The 15,603-nt window shown below is 42.8% G+C and overlaps 2 protein-coding genes across 5 annotated transcripts in view; one reads left to right on the top strand and one right to left on the bottom strand.

Moving 5' to 3' along the window:
* The window catches only part of LOC138966163 (homeobox-containing protein 1-like), a 17,091-nt gene extending 14,214 nt beyond the window's left edge, over positions 1-2,877 (top strand). For both annotated transcript variants that reach the window (XM_070338291.1, XM_070338290.1), the window contains exon 8: positions 1,866-2,877. In XM_070338291.1, coding sequence (XP_070194392.1) covers positions 1,866-2,344 — 479 coding nt within the window. In that variant the 3' untranslated portion in view covers positions 2,345-2,877. The remainder of the gene's footprint in view (positions 1-1,865) is intronic.
* A 1,046-nt stretch (positions 2,878-3,923) lies between these two features.
* Positions 3,924-15,603, bottom strand: part of LOC138966161 (structural maintenance of chromosomes protein 6-like) — a 51,986-nt gene continuing 40,306 nt past the window's right edge. For all 3 annotated transcript variants that reach the window (XM_070338288.1, XM_070338287.1, XM_070338289.1), the window contains one exon: positions 3,924-5,645. In XM_070338288.1, the coding sequence (XP_070194389.1) occupies positions 5,522-5,645 (124 nt within the window). In that variant the 3' untranslated portion in view covers positions 3,924-5,521. The remainder of the gene's footprint in view (positions 5,646-15,603) is intronic.

The raw sequence follows: 15,603 nt of genomic DNA, 5'->3' as shown, positions 1-15,603 counted from the left end.
TCTCTTTGTTGGGTATTGGTCATTCTGCCTTGGTTTGACTTTTATCTCTCAGTCCTTTTGGGCTTCACGCCATCCCAAAGTTTGATTACTTTGGCGTGATCGTCTTACGGTCGCCGCGAGGTTTGTCCTTCACCTCACTGAGCGGACTACCTTACACATAGATCGTTTTTCAGTGCATGGGCATTTCCTTCCATTCGAAAGGGGGGCAGCTTGTCTTTCCCTCTACTTGGCTCGGCTTAATCCAAGGCTGGGTTCTCTTTCTGGGTCGTTTGGTCCAGGAGATTGGAAGAAGTGCTGGGCACAAATTTTCTGGCTCTCTGATGTTGTCTTTCGCAACTTTTGCCTGAGAGACATCAGGACTGTCAATCAGGATGGTTCTCAGGTCCTTTCCTGCCTTTTTGGCAGTGGGCCAGTTCCTGGCAAGGGTTAGAGTGAGTTAGATTTTCTTTCTCACTGGGCTCTTTTCCTGACCTTTTGGCAGCAGGCCAGTTTTTTGGCAAGGTTTTTTAAGAGTGAGTTGGATTTTTCTTTCCCCCCCCTTGTTGAAGCTATCTGCTTTTATGTGATTCGGAGTAAGAATATGTAATTTAATCGAAAATTTTTAAGTAAATTTTCATTTGATTAATATACTTACCCGAATCACATAGTGTATTCCCTCCCGCCAACCCCGCATATGATTTTTGACTCACATGCGAAGCAAAAGTGAGTCTATGTACTCACCCGAGTCGTCCGTCCGTCCGTCCGGACAACTTTAACGTTGGATATTTCTTGGACACTATTCAGTCTATCAGTACCAAATTTGGCAAGATGGTGTATGATGACAAGGCCCCAACAAACATACATAGCATCTTGACCTTGCTTCAAGGTCAAGGTCGCAGGGGCCATAAATGTTGCCTAAAATACAGCTATTTTTCACATTTTTCCTGAAGTTTTTGAGATTCAATACCTCACCTATATATGATATATAGGGCAAAGTAAGCCCCATCTTTTGATACCAGTTTGGTTTACCTTGCTTCAAGGTCAAGGTCACAGGAGCTCTTCAAAGTTGGATTGTATACATATTTTGAAGTGACCTTGACCCTGAACTATGGAAGATAACTGTTTCAAACTTAAAAATTATGTGGGGCACATGTTATGCTTTCATCATGAGACACATTTGGTCACATATGATCAAGGTCACTTTGACCCTTATGAAATGTGACCAAAATAAGGTAGTGAACCACTAAAAGTGACCATATCTCATGGTAGAAAGAGCCAATAAGCACCATTGTACTTCCTATGTCTTGAATTAACAGCTTTGTGTTGCATGACCTTGACCTTGGGTCAAGGTCACATGTATTTTGGTAGGAAAAATGTGTAAAGTGTATGATGTCATTGCTAGGTTTAGTTATTTGACCTTGACCCTGAAGGCCAAGGTCATGTCAAGGTCAAGCATGTGAGTCGTATGGGCTTTGCCCTTCTTGTTTAGTCTATTAAGTCATATGAGTTACACGTGGTGTTTACAGGGGAAGTGACGTCACGTAACCCGGACGGGAGGTAACTCCCTGGGTAGATGGTCATTACCATACCTGTATTTACACTTTTTGTGTTGGGTTGCTTCCGTTTAAAATTGTTTAAGACGGGTAGCCTTTTCAGACCTTAAGTATATAAGACTGCGTCAATGCTTTTATGTGATTCGGGTAAGTATATTAATCAAATGAAAATTTACTTTAAAATTTTCGATTTAAATTCACCGGCGCGTAGTCTCCGCGGCGTATGTCCGCGCAGGTGGGATCGCCCAAGCGACGGTGAATGCATGCGCGGCGCACCATAAATGTTTACTGGGTAATAGATAATTGAGCTGTTCACAAATCCTTTCATTGCAGGAGGGCTGGAAATGTCTGAAGTGGTGCTTCCAAGCAAACTGAAACAATCCCCTGAACCCCTGTCGATCCTAGACAACGAGACAGCAAGTTCCTACTGGGCCATGGATACCTCCAGCACGGGCTATTCCCCTCTCGGCATGCCCAGTGTGGGCCCAGTGGCGTTTCCCACCATGGTGCAGAGGTCCTTCAGCGAGACCAACGCTAGTGCCGACACTGGCAGTGTCTCTTCAGACAGTCAGGGGGATGTTCTCTCCATCAAGCAAGAACCGCTGGAGTCTGAATCAGTCTCGAGTGTTGTGACAAACGGACCTGGTTCGGCAGTGGAAAGAATCGCTGCCGAGATTTCTTCTCAGCTTGCGTCTAAGACTGGTGCTGCCTCTACAAACTCAGAAATTAAAAGTTCTCCTGTGGAGGTTGAGCACAACTCAGGGACTGCTGTGAAGAGTGAATGTCCGGATGAGGAACCTGAGAGTCATTGAAATTTGGTGCTGCTTTTTGATGGTTGTTGATGATTTGAATGATTGCTGATGTGGATTGTGTGCATGTTGCAAAAAGTGAATCTGTATTTGATCTGTAGATAATGATGTAACTCTGTTGATGCAGATACTTCGCATGCTGATGCTGTGGAGAATGATTCAGTCATGTGTGTGTGTGTGTGTGTGTGTGTGTTGAAGGCCTGGCTACACCTGCATTTAACTACTTACAGATCGCCTAATGAAATGTTTTTATTGAGCGTGATTTTCCCCAAGTGGTCGGACACTTTAATGAGATTTGTCATAATACAGTTCACTTGGCTCCGCACTTTGTACAACATTTCTCTGAATAGACAGCTATATATATGAGCTCCTTGACTTCTTCATGAGTCAAGTTAGCAAAATTGTGAGGAAGCAACCCAAATTTGAGTCCATCGTGTTTGAAGTGAAACACTTTGCTAGCCGTCTCCGTCTAGCCTCCTCTGATTGGTCAGTCTCCCCCAGCTTGATTCAAACGTAAAAATAAAAAATGCTTTTTTTTTTTAAACGATTTTTAAGGCAAGAGACACATAAAAGTGTGTGGCCACCTACATAAGGCAATTTGGCCACCCCTTAGACTACCTGCATGAAGAGATATCTTGTCAGCGAAGTTACGTACCCTTCGCTGCCATGCTCGACGAGATATCTCGTCGCTGACTTATCCCGATTTTTCATTCAGTTCACTGACCCATTTGGGTACAACAATATCTCTAGTCTATTTATAGGCGGAAACCCCATCTACGTCATACAAGAATCCTTTGTTCAGTCGATTTAGCAAAAATTCTGATTTTGTTCACCTGTGGGTGTCGCCCATCTACCAGTGTTAATTTCTTGATGTGCTGCAAAACTGTAAGTTGACTTTTTTTCAAGTTTGTGTAACTGTGGACAGCAACAGGTGTATAGTATTGTTGTATTTGTCCGCTCAATTTGTATACATATATTAAGTGTCTGATTTGTTACCTTTTTTTGGTTAAAGTTATATCTTTGTTTCAAAGCCCTCAGGGCCCAAATCAATAAAATACTTGCAAATTATTACCCATTTTTCGGCAAAACTCATAGGCAAATAGGTTTTGCCTTTAAGCTGAAGTCCTAGGCAGCAAAAGGGTTAAGGAGTTGTGTAGTGGTCACTGTTATTTGAGGGATATTTCACCGACATTTGCATTGCCATAGTGCACATTTCAGTCTGCTGTTTACTCCTTGATTCACAATTTCCCCCCAAAAGTCTAACTTGCAATTTGAGAAAGAATTAATCAAATGTTTGCAGATCTCCTCCTGCTGATGTTGTACAATTCCAAATTTCATTGCAGTGCATTTTGCTTCATTGAATGAATTCCTGTCCGCAAGCACACACCGACACATTGCTAACAGACTTTCAGTATGTGATTATGGTATATGTATTGACCAGATGACAGTAATCCCTATCCAACAACAAAAGAAAGGCTATTTTTGTGCAGGTTGGACAGGAATGAGTATGAGAGGAGAGAGAATTTGGGAGAGAGAGTGAAACTTGAAAAGGTAATAGAGTTTTTGTAGTCATACAATGAAATCAATTTTGATGTATTTTATTTAGTCTAATGCATGTATCAGTGTGTGCCATGAAATCATGCCAAAAACTGGCACAAAATGTACTCCTGTTGAAAAAACAAAAACAATGAAATGTCAAAGTAAAAAAACAAAGACATATTGTCAGAATGTCAGGTGTTTGTCTGCAATTGAAAGTATGGTTATTCCAAAAGTGTCTAATGTTCCGTGTCAATGTTTTTATTCAGCAGTCAAATTCATGTCACTTGCTTTTTCAGACCACCTGTTTTGCTCATCTCAAATATCACATTTGCAGACCTTTGAAATAGCCAGCAAACTTTAAAATCCACATGTTGTCCAACCTGACACATGCATGCATTACGACTAGAAAACTCATAAACAAACAACAGCAGGATCTGCATTAACATACTAACTTCTTAGTTATTAAAATGTTAACACCTCCGCCCCAGATTCCCAACCAACACACACACTGGAACAAGTTCTAGCCTCTGGCAAACATTTTCTTCTTAGTTCATGGGCTGAAACTCCCATGTTCACTCGTGTTTTTGCACGAGTGGGTTTTTACGTGTATGACTGTTTTTATGTATGACTACTGAATGAAAGAGTGTGACATGAAGTTCTTGTACATCATTGTAAAGAGTGTGAATGACGTTTTAGTTTAGATGTCAAGCGCTTAGAGCAAGCCTTTTTAACGAAAGTTTTTGATTTAGCGCTATATAAATGTTCTTATTATTATTATTATTCAGGCAGCATACGCCGATTTCGGGGGAACAGGAAAAAATTTTAAATACAAGCTCTGCAAATGAAAGATCCTAGCATATGAATTGTAATCCCATGTTTTTTAAAACTGTACGCAACAAACATTAGAAAGTGCAACATATTTCTCATGATGAACTGAGCTGGCACATTCAGGGGAATGCAGTCCCAGTGGAAATGTGCAAATTCAGCCGTTTTCAGGGTCTTTAGTTATAGTTTACTTCACCGTAAATCAAAACTAAAAAAGAAATCTTGGTAACTTACATATGCAGACAGCTGATACAAAGTTTATTTGAGCTAAAGATGTGTGGTGTGACTCAAAATAAAAAGACAAAACTGAGCCCAAAGAAACAATGGTCTTAAACATGTAATGAAAACAGAAATCGCAGCACAACAGACTGTGATATTAATCGAATAACGGGTCCCTCAGATCACTTAACAAACAGCACAAATCAATTTGCACATGCAGATCCTCACTGAAAAATGTTGCATCTCATACCAGAAAGAATGCAAAAAAACAAAAATGTAAAAAATCTTTTGACAAATCACCTTCAGCATTCCTATTCATGTCATTACAAACCATTCAGCAAAACACTGACACACACAGTCTCTCTCTCTCCTTATGTATTGCAGATCAGCCAACCAGTCAGTCTCTCTCTCTCTGGCACACAAAAAAACACTCAACAGTGTTCCCACAACAGAATCATTTCACAAATAAACTCTTCCATCCATTACAGCCAGTTTAAAAAATCAGACAAAGACATTGAATATTGAAGCATGCTGAACACAAAACTAGAATCGGGTAACAACTGTGAGTATTCCCAACAAAAGGCGCTACATCGACCATCATCCTTCCTCCTCCTCTTCGTCTGCTTGTCTGCGGAAGGGCAGGGTTGTCTGCCCATGAGAGCGATCGGGGTCGGGCATCTGGAAGATACGCGGTCGCCCAGCCACACTGTTGCTCAGCTGACTGGAACACACCAAACAAAACATCTTGCCTTGTTTCAACTATTCAAGAACACCAAACAAAACATCTTGCCTTGTTTCAACAATTCCAAAACACCAAACAAAACATCTTGCCTTGTTTCAACTATTCAAGAACACCAACAAAACATCTTGCCTTGTTTCAACAATTCCAAAACACAAAACAAAACATCTTGCCTTGTCTCAACAGTTCCAAAACACAAAACAAAACATCTTGCCTTGTGTCAACAGTTCTAAAACACAAAACAAAACATCTTGCCTTTTTTCAACTATTGAAGAACTCAACTGGCTCTATGTGTGATTGTGATAATGGTCTTTACCAACTCACTGTCTCAGCATGAGAAAGTAATCTGTAGCAATACTACCTTGCCAGGGCTTTGACATTTTTTGTGCCATGCATGAAAAAAATTGCAAAGATATAATTTCTGAGTCTAACCTGCCCTTGTGATTACGACCACCTCTCGATTACGACCACCTGCCCATTCTAACCATCCAAAAGGATCTCTGATCTTTCTTTCTTTATTTGGTGTTCAACGTCGTTTTCAACCACGAAGGTTATATCGCGACGAGGGAAAGGGGGGAGATGGGATAGGGGAAAGGGGGGAGATGGGATAGAGCCACTTGTTAAGTGTTTCTTGTTCACAAAAGCACTAATCAAAAAATTGCTCCAGGGGCTTGCAACGTAGTACAATATATGATCTTACTGGGAGAATGCAAGTTTCCAGTACAAAGGACTAAACATTTCTTACATACTGCTTGACTAAAATCTTTACAAACATTGACTATATTCTATACAAGAACCACTTAACAAGGGTAAAAGGAGAAACAGAATCCGTTAGTCGCCTCTTACGACATGCGGGGTGCAGAGAAATAAGGATGTGGAAAAGAAGATTTTTGGTAAGTGAAATAAAGGTGATGGATCCAGTCAGGTAGAAATAAGACGAAAAGAATTGGAAAACTGCAGGGAATAGTAGGGAGAGTTTTCTTGGAAGGAAATATAGGTGAAAGGACTGGTAAGGCAGAAATAAGACAAAAGAAGAGAAGTAAAGGGGTGGGGTAGCTCTGTGGAAACACTCCCGCCGCGTGAAGGCGACCCCATGGGAGCAGGATCTGTGATGAAGGTTGTTCTATACTACCCGTCATAAAAAAAACTAAGCATGTGCACATGAGTGCCAATCTTTGTGATGAGACGGTCAATTATAAAACCAGTTATATGACTGGAAAGGCCATTTATTTCCCTACCATATTCAGCAAGACTGATTTTACACCAGGTAGTGTTTATACGGTGAAACAAACAACATACACACTGTGCGCGCCTTCGTGAGCGAGGCTGGTACTACATATTGTTCATACGAAATGACAAACACAGGTTACAAGCGATAACGCGCAAAAGTACTGGTTTATTATTTTACATCTGACACTAGGTATCAGTAATGCATATATATAGTTACAGTACTACGTATTGCGATACTACGTATTGCGATACTACTTATTGCGGTAAAAAACTTATGGACAGAAAGAAAAAGAGAAAAGAAAACAAATTATTAGACATGGCAAAAGGTATTAAAATGCATTAACAAGACACGAGAAGTAAATACAAGAAAAATAAACAATCACAAGACAGGCGAAGACAAACAGACACGAAAGTTACAATTACCAAACACTCGTTGGTTAGTCCTTCAACAACAATAAAGAGTTACGTTCTGTACGTTCAACAACAATAAAGAATTACGTTCCGTACGTTCAACAATACCATAAGCACTAAGAATACTCAAGAAACTTAGCATACATACGTTTAAAACCAAAATGGCTAGTTTCAGAAAAATACAAAACGTTGACTCATCAGGCCAGGAATACAAAGCAAACTGTCATACCAAAAAAGTCTAACGACAACGTTCCTGCGTTAATCAAAGTCACAAACAAGATATTTACTCATCCACTTTCCCTCAATAACGTTACAAGAAATAAGCCCGTTTACAAACGATCACCACAGACCGCAAGCTTCTTTTACCTAAATTCTTTTAACGTAAGGCTGAAAAAGTCGGAGAAAACGTTTCACTTCGAACTTCGTTAACCACAGAAAACACAAGTTATCATTATAAACATTAGCGACTTTCTAGCGTCTACAAAACATTGCTGTACGTTCACAACACTAGAACAGTTGAACACACAATAAAGAAACACTACAACAAGTCAGACTTTCAACTCACGTTATACATAAACAACTCACAAAGTCATTACAAAATGGCGACCAAAACACAACACAAACAAGTAACAACAAAATTACCTTATGCGCTGTGTGGGTTGACCAGCAGTACCAAAACGTGTTGCCTCACAAACGAAGGGCACAAAACGATTCACACTTGAGAAACAACTGTCTCCAAGAACATTACGTTGACGTTAAAACATAAGAAACACTCCGTTGGTTCACTTGATAACCTTCATACGTTTACATCAAAACCAAACGCTTCCTAAAACCCTCAGATCGACTGACGAGACAGGAGTCAAGCAGCGGTATTTATGGAAACAAAAACCTAACATGGAATAGTTATTCAAAAGTCAAAGGTCACCGGATTGACCAACCAACAACATTCCTAAGACAGAATCGGGTGAAACTACTATTTTACAACCAATCAGTAACCGATCACGCACTCCGTGCATGCCCAAAACTTAAAACGGTATATTTAACAGAAAGAAGACCAAGGAACTAGCTGACATCACAAAGCTAAAAACACGTGAGTCACACGTATTCTAAAACTTGCAACGCAGATTCGCAGGGCTCACCTCAAAATCAAGACACGGAAAAGAGCACGTGAATCTCACGGTGTTCTAGAACTAAAACGACGCAGTTTGTGACGCTCCGACCAAAACCAGGTCACAACAACTGAACAAGGAGCACGTGAATCTCACGTAAAAATATTAACGCTCCACAAAACGGGTCACAACAAGGTGCCACAATAAAAACACGGTTTACTTCTCTTTACATCGTGCAATGGCTTGAGCAAACGTAATTACAACAAAAGTAGGTGACTGCATGCCACATCGGCATGCACACTCCCACCGGAAATTATATTAATATAATTTACTTCAAAAAACCTTTGTACAAACACATTCCTTATATCAAAAGAAGAATAACGCAGATTTAGACATTTCAAATTTAGAACTCAAAATCATTGTGTTGCAAAACATTTACACAACAATATTACGGTTCAATCACTTTCAGTGTTTCAACACATTTCGTTTCAACTAAATGCCACTAGTCATTTACTCGACGGCATAAAAAAAACAACCGCACCACTTAAACCATAAATGTTCGTTACATCATCTGGTATAAAAACAAACCGCAACAATCAACAACTGTCAAATTGGAAAAACACTCCAAAGTTCGATGTTCTTTCAGTTCGCCTACACAGCTTTGTCTTTGTGATTTTCACGATCTACTAACACAGTCATTTTGTGAATAGGTCGCTCTAATATGCGACTATCACCAGTGGGACGGCCGTGATTGTCTAGAGCCTTTGTTCCAACATGCACTTTCACTCGTCTGACCAGTCCATCAGATCCAGGCATCACTTCGACTACACGAGCCATGCACCATTCTGATCTGCACAAGTTCTGGTCATGCAAGACAACAATGCGTAGGGCGTTGATGAAGGAATCACTTGACATGTCATCCAGGGTTTCAATGTGGATTGCCCTAGAGGCAAAACACGTCACGATCAGCCCGTACAAGATTAATGTCATGACCTTGACGCAGTCATCACGGTACCCTCGTTTTTTCTGGCGTTTCAGGCCCTTCAGATGCTTGACTGCGGCACTTCTGTTGTCGGGGAGGGACGGTTTCTCTGGTCGAAATGGTAAGGGGATCTCGTAGTGACCAGCTTCGTTGACCTTCACGATCTTCTTGAACTTTACATCGTCCTGGGACATGGATCCTGAGTCACTGGCAAAGTCTCTTTCCATAACATGTAATGGGTCAGTACACGAGACTTCGTCCACCTGTACCTTGTAGACGTGAGCTACACGTTCTTCTTCCCTCGATCCTGGCTTGACGATGACGCGCATGGACGAGGCTATGCCATCAAAGGCGACGGAATGCGGTGCCTTGCCGACGATGCTCCAACCTAACTTAGTCTCTACTGCGAATGGCAGTCCTTGGACAACGTTTAGGGGCATGAGGGCTTCAGCGCAGTCGTAGCCAATGAGGAGGCCTGCTTCGCAGTCAGGGTACAAGGGGGGCAGTTTAGGAGACAGGTGTTGGAGATGTGGGTAAGCTTTGACAGTCTCTGAGGTGGGGATATGAGTGGGGTCAACGGTCAGATAAGGTCGTGAGATGGCAGAAGGGAGCCTGACAAACTCACTGGAGGAAGGAGACCGGACACGCAATCCAGAGTACTTCCTGCCGGAGACCACAGCATTGTCCTCAGTCAGTGTGGAGACCCTGAGTGTAGTCGGCTGCGATTTGGCTTTAACTTCTTCAGCCACTGACTGCACTACAAAAGTGGCGTTGGACATAGTGTCCAGTAGTGCGTACGTCAGCACTTCTACGTTGGGGTTAGAGTCACTGGAAACGAGAACGGGAACGATCATAGACGTGAAACCGATGCTGTTTTCCTCGCTGGCCTTAAGAGCAGACACCGTAGGAGTCGACGATGACAGTGGCTCTTGAACGTCAGCAGCAGAGGTACGGTAATTGTTCTTGTGTTCACTCGCCCCTTTGTTTTCACTCATACTGTTCTGATATTTGAAATTGTCATCGTGAAGACAAGTGGGATGAGCCTTCTTGCACTTCTTGCACGTCTGTTTCTGCTTACATTGACGGCTCTGGTGATCCTTGCTTCTCAGACATCCGTAGCAGATACGGTTCTTGAACAGAAAATCTCGTATCTCAACCAGAGGCTTCACTATGAGTTCCTTACATGTCCCAGCGTCATGGTCCGGAAGTTGACAGTGCAGACATGCGGTGACATCCTCTGTCAGGGTTGACAGGTTCGTTGTGAACTTTCTTGGTGTCCCCGATGCACTTGTCAAGCCGAAAACAGGGTCGTTAGAAATGTCTGCTTCGAGAGTAACGAACGACACGAGTTCATTGAACAGAGGATACCTCTTCTTTTCAACCTTAGTTCGAGCAACTGTTCTAGACCATCTGTGACTCATCCAGTCTGGGAGCTTTCCGACGATCTTCCGTAAGTACTGGGCATCATCCAGGATGCTCAGTCCACCAACTTCCTGGGCAGCAACGGAACATTGCTGCAAGAAATCGGCCAGACTTCTGAGTCCCTTGGGATCCTTGCTTTTGACTGGGGTCCATTCGTCCAGCTTGGTCCGGAAAGCTTGCGAAACGACGTATGAGTTGCCGAACCGATTTTCCAGCACTTCCATGGCTCTCTCGTAGGCATCACCTTCTCTCAGCAGAAAGAAGCCGGTCACGGCCTCCTTTGCTTGACCTCCGATGTACCGTTGCAGATACAATAACTTCTCACTGCTGGTTATGTTCTGTCTCTCGATGAGAAACGCAAACGACGATCTCCAAATGGGATATTGGAGAGGGTCACCAACAAAAATGCACGGCTCCTGCATCGGCAAGCGGTTGATCATCAGAGCGTCTGATAGGGTTTTGGCGAGAGAGTCCATAGGAGTGTCCTGCTTGGCAGGAGTAGCAAGTGGACGTTGGTAGTACGCAGACGGGGGGTAGGAGGCAAATGGACGATCTGCATGACATTCCTTGTCAAAGTTCATGTACGCAGGGGGCCTTGCGTTTTCGTTTCCCCAGATAACTTTGGGGGTGGTCTGATGTGGGTCCAGGAATGTGGGCACGAAAGGCTCTGGTTTGGGATGTAGGTGGGTATCATAGGGGAAACAGGGTGGGGTAACTTGAAAACGTCTGTGGTCCATGCGTTGGTGACGTTCTTCTGGGAAGTAGGTGTGTCGTTTTTGCGTCTCATCACCTTCCCTTGTCTCTGGTAGGTGATAGGACCAGCCTGTGTGGTCAAGACCAGGCGGGCGAGAGCCTGTGACGCTTGTCGTTGAGTGTCCAACGTTGTGCAGAGGCGGCTGACCAGCGTACGCACCGAAAGGGTGCTGCAGTGTGGTCAGCAGCGCTGTAGGCCGCATGGAGGATGTAGTTGCAGCCGTCGTGTAGTTGGGTGTGAAGGGCTCCTGATGGACAAAAGGAGCGCTCGTTCCGACGTGATGGGGGGCGTTGACATCCTCTCTACGTTGAGGTCCGTACACCTCATAGGTGGCGTTGTTGGTAGTAGCGGCGCTTGTAGAGGCGTTGACTCCAACGACGAGGTCCACGACAGGTAACGCGTGCTGTCGTGGCTCAGTCGTTGTGGTTCCTGCGATGAAGTTGGTGACAGCAGCGTTGACAGAAGAGATGTCACGGGTGCTGGCGGCTTGGCAGACAGGAACAGACGTGAAGTCCATGGCTGGCTGGTGTGTCCTTTGGTCAGCAATGACGGCAGCTTGACTGACAGGAACAGACGTGGCGTCCAAGGCTGGCTGGCGTGTCCCTTGGTCAGCAATGACGGCAGCACCTGTCCCTATTCCTATCGCTGTTTGTTCATTGTTTAGAGGAGGGGCTACAAGACTGTACAAGGGAACGAAAGGACGAGGGTGGAACCTAGTGTTCAACAAATCAACTGACGGTAGATCAGGGAGATCCTGCTGAACGGATTCACCTTGTTCCAATACTTGTAACATAGCTTGTTGTTCTCTTAAGCTAATTTTCAATTCGGTGGACTGAATTTGTCTCAAAGCCTTTTTCTGTTTAATATCTTCAAGAGCTGCTTCAGCTGCGTCTTCGGCCTGTCTAGCTGCTATTCTCTCAGCTTCCTTAGCCTGCCTAGCTGTGTCTTCGGCCTGCCTAGCTGCTGTTCTTTCAGCTTCCTTAGCCTGCCTAGCTGCTTCTTCGGCCTGCCTAGCTGCTGTTCTCTTAGCTTCCTTAGCCTGCCTAGCTGCTTCTTTTTCAGCTTCCTTAGCCTGCCTAGCAGTTTCTTCGATCAGCCTAGCTGCATTTCTCTCAGCTTCCTCAGTCTGCCTAGCTGCTGTTCTCTCAGCTTCCTCAGTCTGCCTAGCTGCAGTTCTCTCAGCTTCCTCAGTCTGCCTAGCTGCAGTTCTCTCAGCTTCCTCAGTCTGCCTAGCCGCAGTTCTCTCAGCATATTGTTGTTGTAAGAGATCCAGTTCACTAAACTGAGCTTCCTTTATTGCGTCACCTTCCACTTTTATAGCCAGGGATGCAGCCTCTAGTTTAAGAGCCAATTTAGTGTCTTCAGAGCTAACACTTTTAGAGCGGAGAGACTCGGCGCGAGAAGCTACTTGGCTACCTGATCTCCTGATACCTGACTTGTGGCTAGCTGACTTGTGGATGGCTGAAGTAATGCTAGCTACTTTATGAATGGCAGACTTAACACTGGCTGACTTGTGGGTGGATGACCCAACGCTAGGTGTAACACTGCTATGCCTGGAAGTAGGCTCCTTAGCCACCTGCACACTAGTCGTTTGTCTGTCAAGAGCTCGATCAATGTCAAACATAATGTTCTGAACTGTTCTCTGAACATCATCCCAACTTTCCTGAATGGTTTCACCGCTACCAATACTACGAAGACCTTTCTCTATGTCACCAAGATCCTTGTACATGCTCAAAACAATTTGTTTTTGACTGGTTAACGACTCTTGATTAGGAGTTTCTTGGTTAAGCTCTGTTACTACCTCACCGATTGCTCGTTCCAAGAATGTTCGTTGTCTTGCAAAGTTTCTAGTTTTGATCTCAATCTGGTACTCTCTACCTTTTTCAGTAGGCTTAATGTCACGCCTAGGCCTTTGAGAATGTTCATCTTCATCGCCGTTAATGTCATAACCTGAAGCTTCCAATGGATTATCTACTGGAACCTTCTCCATTACAATGTTCGCTTATTCAAAAGCACTTAAAACATACATAAGGTTTATCTGGTTATAAAGTAAAATGAGTCGATCTGAGGGTCGTTTGGGATAATACACAAAAGTCACAAAAAATGCGCCGGATACGGAGTAGGAAGATCTCTAACCGACAAGTTGATCTATGTCAAACTATGGTTCACTAACACAGTGACAGGTAACAATAAAGTCTTTTGCTGGTTATCAACAGCTACGTTTACGTTCATTGAGCGTCAATAACAAAAGTTCTTTACATTCACTTGGCTGGACTTCAGCTAAGTTTGTTTACTTTAGCTAAAGTTCTTTCACTGGGCGTCAGCAGCTAAGTTTTTTACTGGACGACAGCAACTAAAGTTTTTTACTGGGCGACAGCAACTAAAGTTTTTTACTGGGCGACAGCAACTAAAGTTTTTTACTGGGCGACAGCAACTAAAGTTTTTTACTGTGCGCGCCTTCGTGAGCGAGGCTGGTACTACATATTGTTCATACGAAATGACAAACACAGGTTACAAGCGATAACGCGCAAAAGTACTGGTTTATTATTTTACATCTGACACTAGGTATCAGTAATGCATATATATAGTTACAGTACTACGTATTGCGATACTACGTATTGCGATACTACTTATTGCGGTAAAAAACTTATGGACAGAAAGAAAAAGAGAAAAGAAAACAAATTATTAGACATGGCAAAAGGTATTAAAATGCATTAACAAGACACGAGAAGTAAATACAAGAAAAATAAACAATCACAAGACAGGCGAAGACAAACAGACACGAAAGTTACAATTACCAAACACTCGTTGGTTAGTCCTTCAACAACAATAAAGAGTTACGTTCTGTACGTTCAACAACAATAAAGAATTACGTTCCGTACGTTCAACAATACCATAAGCACTAAGAATACTCAAGAAACTTAGCATACATACGTTTAAAACCAAAATGGCTAGTTTCAGAAAAATACAAAACGTTGACTCATCAGGCCAGGAATACAAAGCAAACTGTCATACCAAAAAAGTCTAACGACAACGTTCCTGCGTTAATCAAAGTCACAAACAAGATATTTACTCATCCACTTTCCCTCAATAACGTTACAAGAAATAAGCCCGTTTACAAACGATCACCACAGACCGCAAGCTTCTTTTACCTAAATTCTTTTAACGTAAGGCTGAAAAAGTCGGAGAAAACGTTTCACTTCGAACTTCGTTAACCACAGAAAACACAAGTTATCATTATAAACATTAGCGACTTTCTAGCGTCTACAAAACATTGCTGTACGTTCACAACACTAGAACAGTTGAACACACAATAAAGAAACACTACAACAAGTCAGACTTTCAACTCACGTTATACATAAACAACTCACAAAGTCATTACAAAATGGCGACCAAAACACAACACAAACAAGTAACAACAAAATTACCTTATGCGCTGTGTGGGTTGACCAGCAGTACCAAAACGTGTTGCCTCACAAACGAAGGGCACAAAACGATTCACACTTGAGAAACAACTGTCTCCAAGAACATTACGTTGACGTTAAAACATAAGAAACACTCCGTTGGTTCACTTGATAACCTTCATACGTTTACATCAAAACCAAACGCTTCCTAAAACCCTCAGATCGACTGACGAGACAGGAGTCAAGCAGCGGTATTTATGGAAACAAAAACCTAACATGGAATAGTTATTCAAAAGTCAAAGGTCACCGGATTGACCAACCAACAACATTCCTAAGACAGAATCGGGTGAAACTACTATTTTACAACCAATCAGTAACCGATCACGCACTCCGTGCATGCCCAAAACTTAAAACGGTATATTTAACAGAAAGAAGACCAAGGAACTAGCTGACATCACAAAGCTAAAAACACGTGAGTCACACGTATTCTAAAACTTGCAACGCAGATTCGCAGGGCTCACCTCAAAATCAAGACACGGAAAAGAGCACGTGAATCTCACGGTGTTCTAGAACTAAAACGACGCAGTTTGTGACGCTCCGACCAAAACCAGGTCACAACAACTGAACA

Source organism: Littorina saxatilis, linkage group LG5, assembly GCF_037325665.1.
Source record: "Littorina saxatilis isolate snail1 linkage group LG5, US_GU_Lsax_2.0, whole genome shotgun sequence".
Lineage (NCBI taxonomy): Eukaryota > Metazoa > Mollusca > Gastropoda > Littorinimorpha > Littorinidae > Littorina > Littorina saxatilis.
This window is presented reverse-complemented; position numbering and strand designations above follow the sequence as displayed.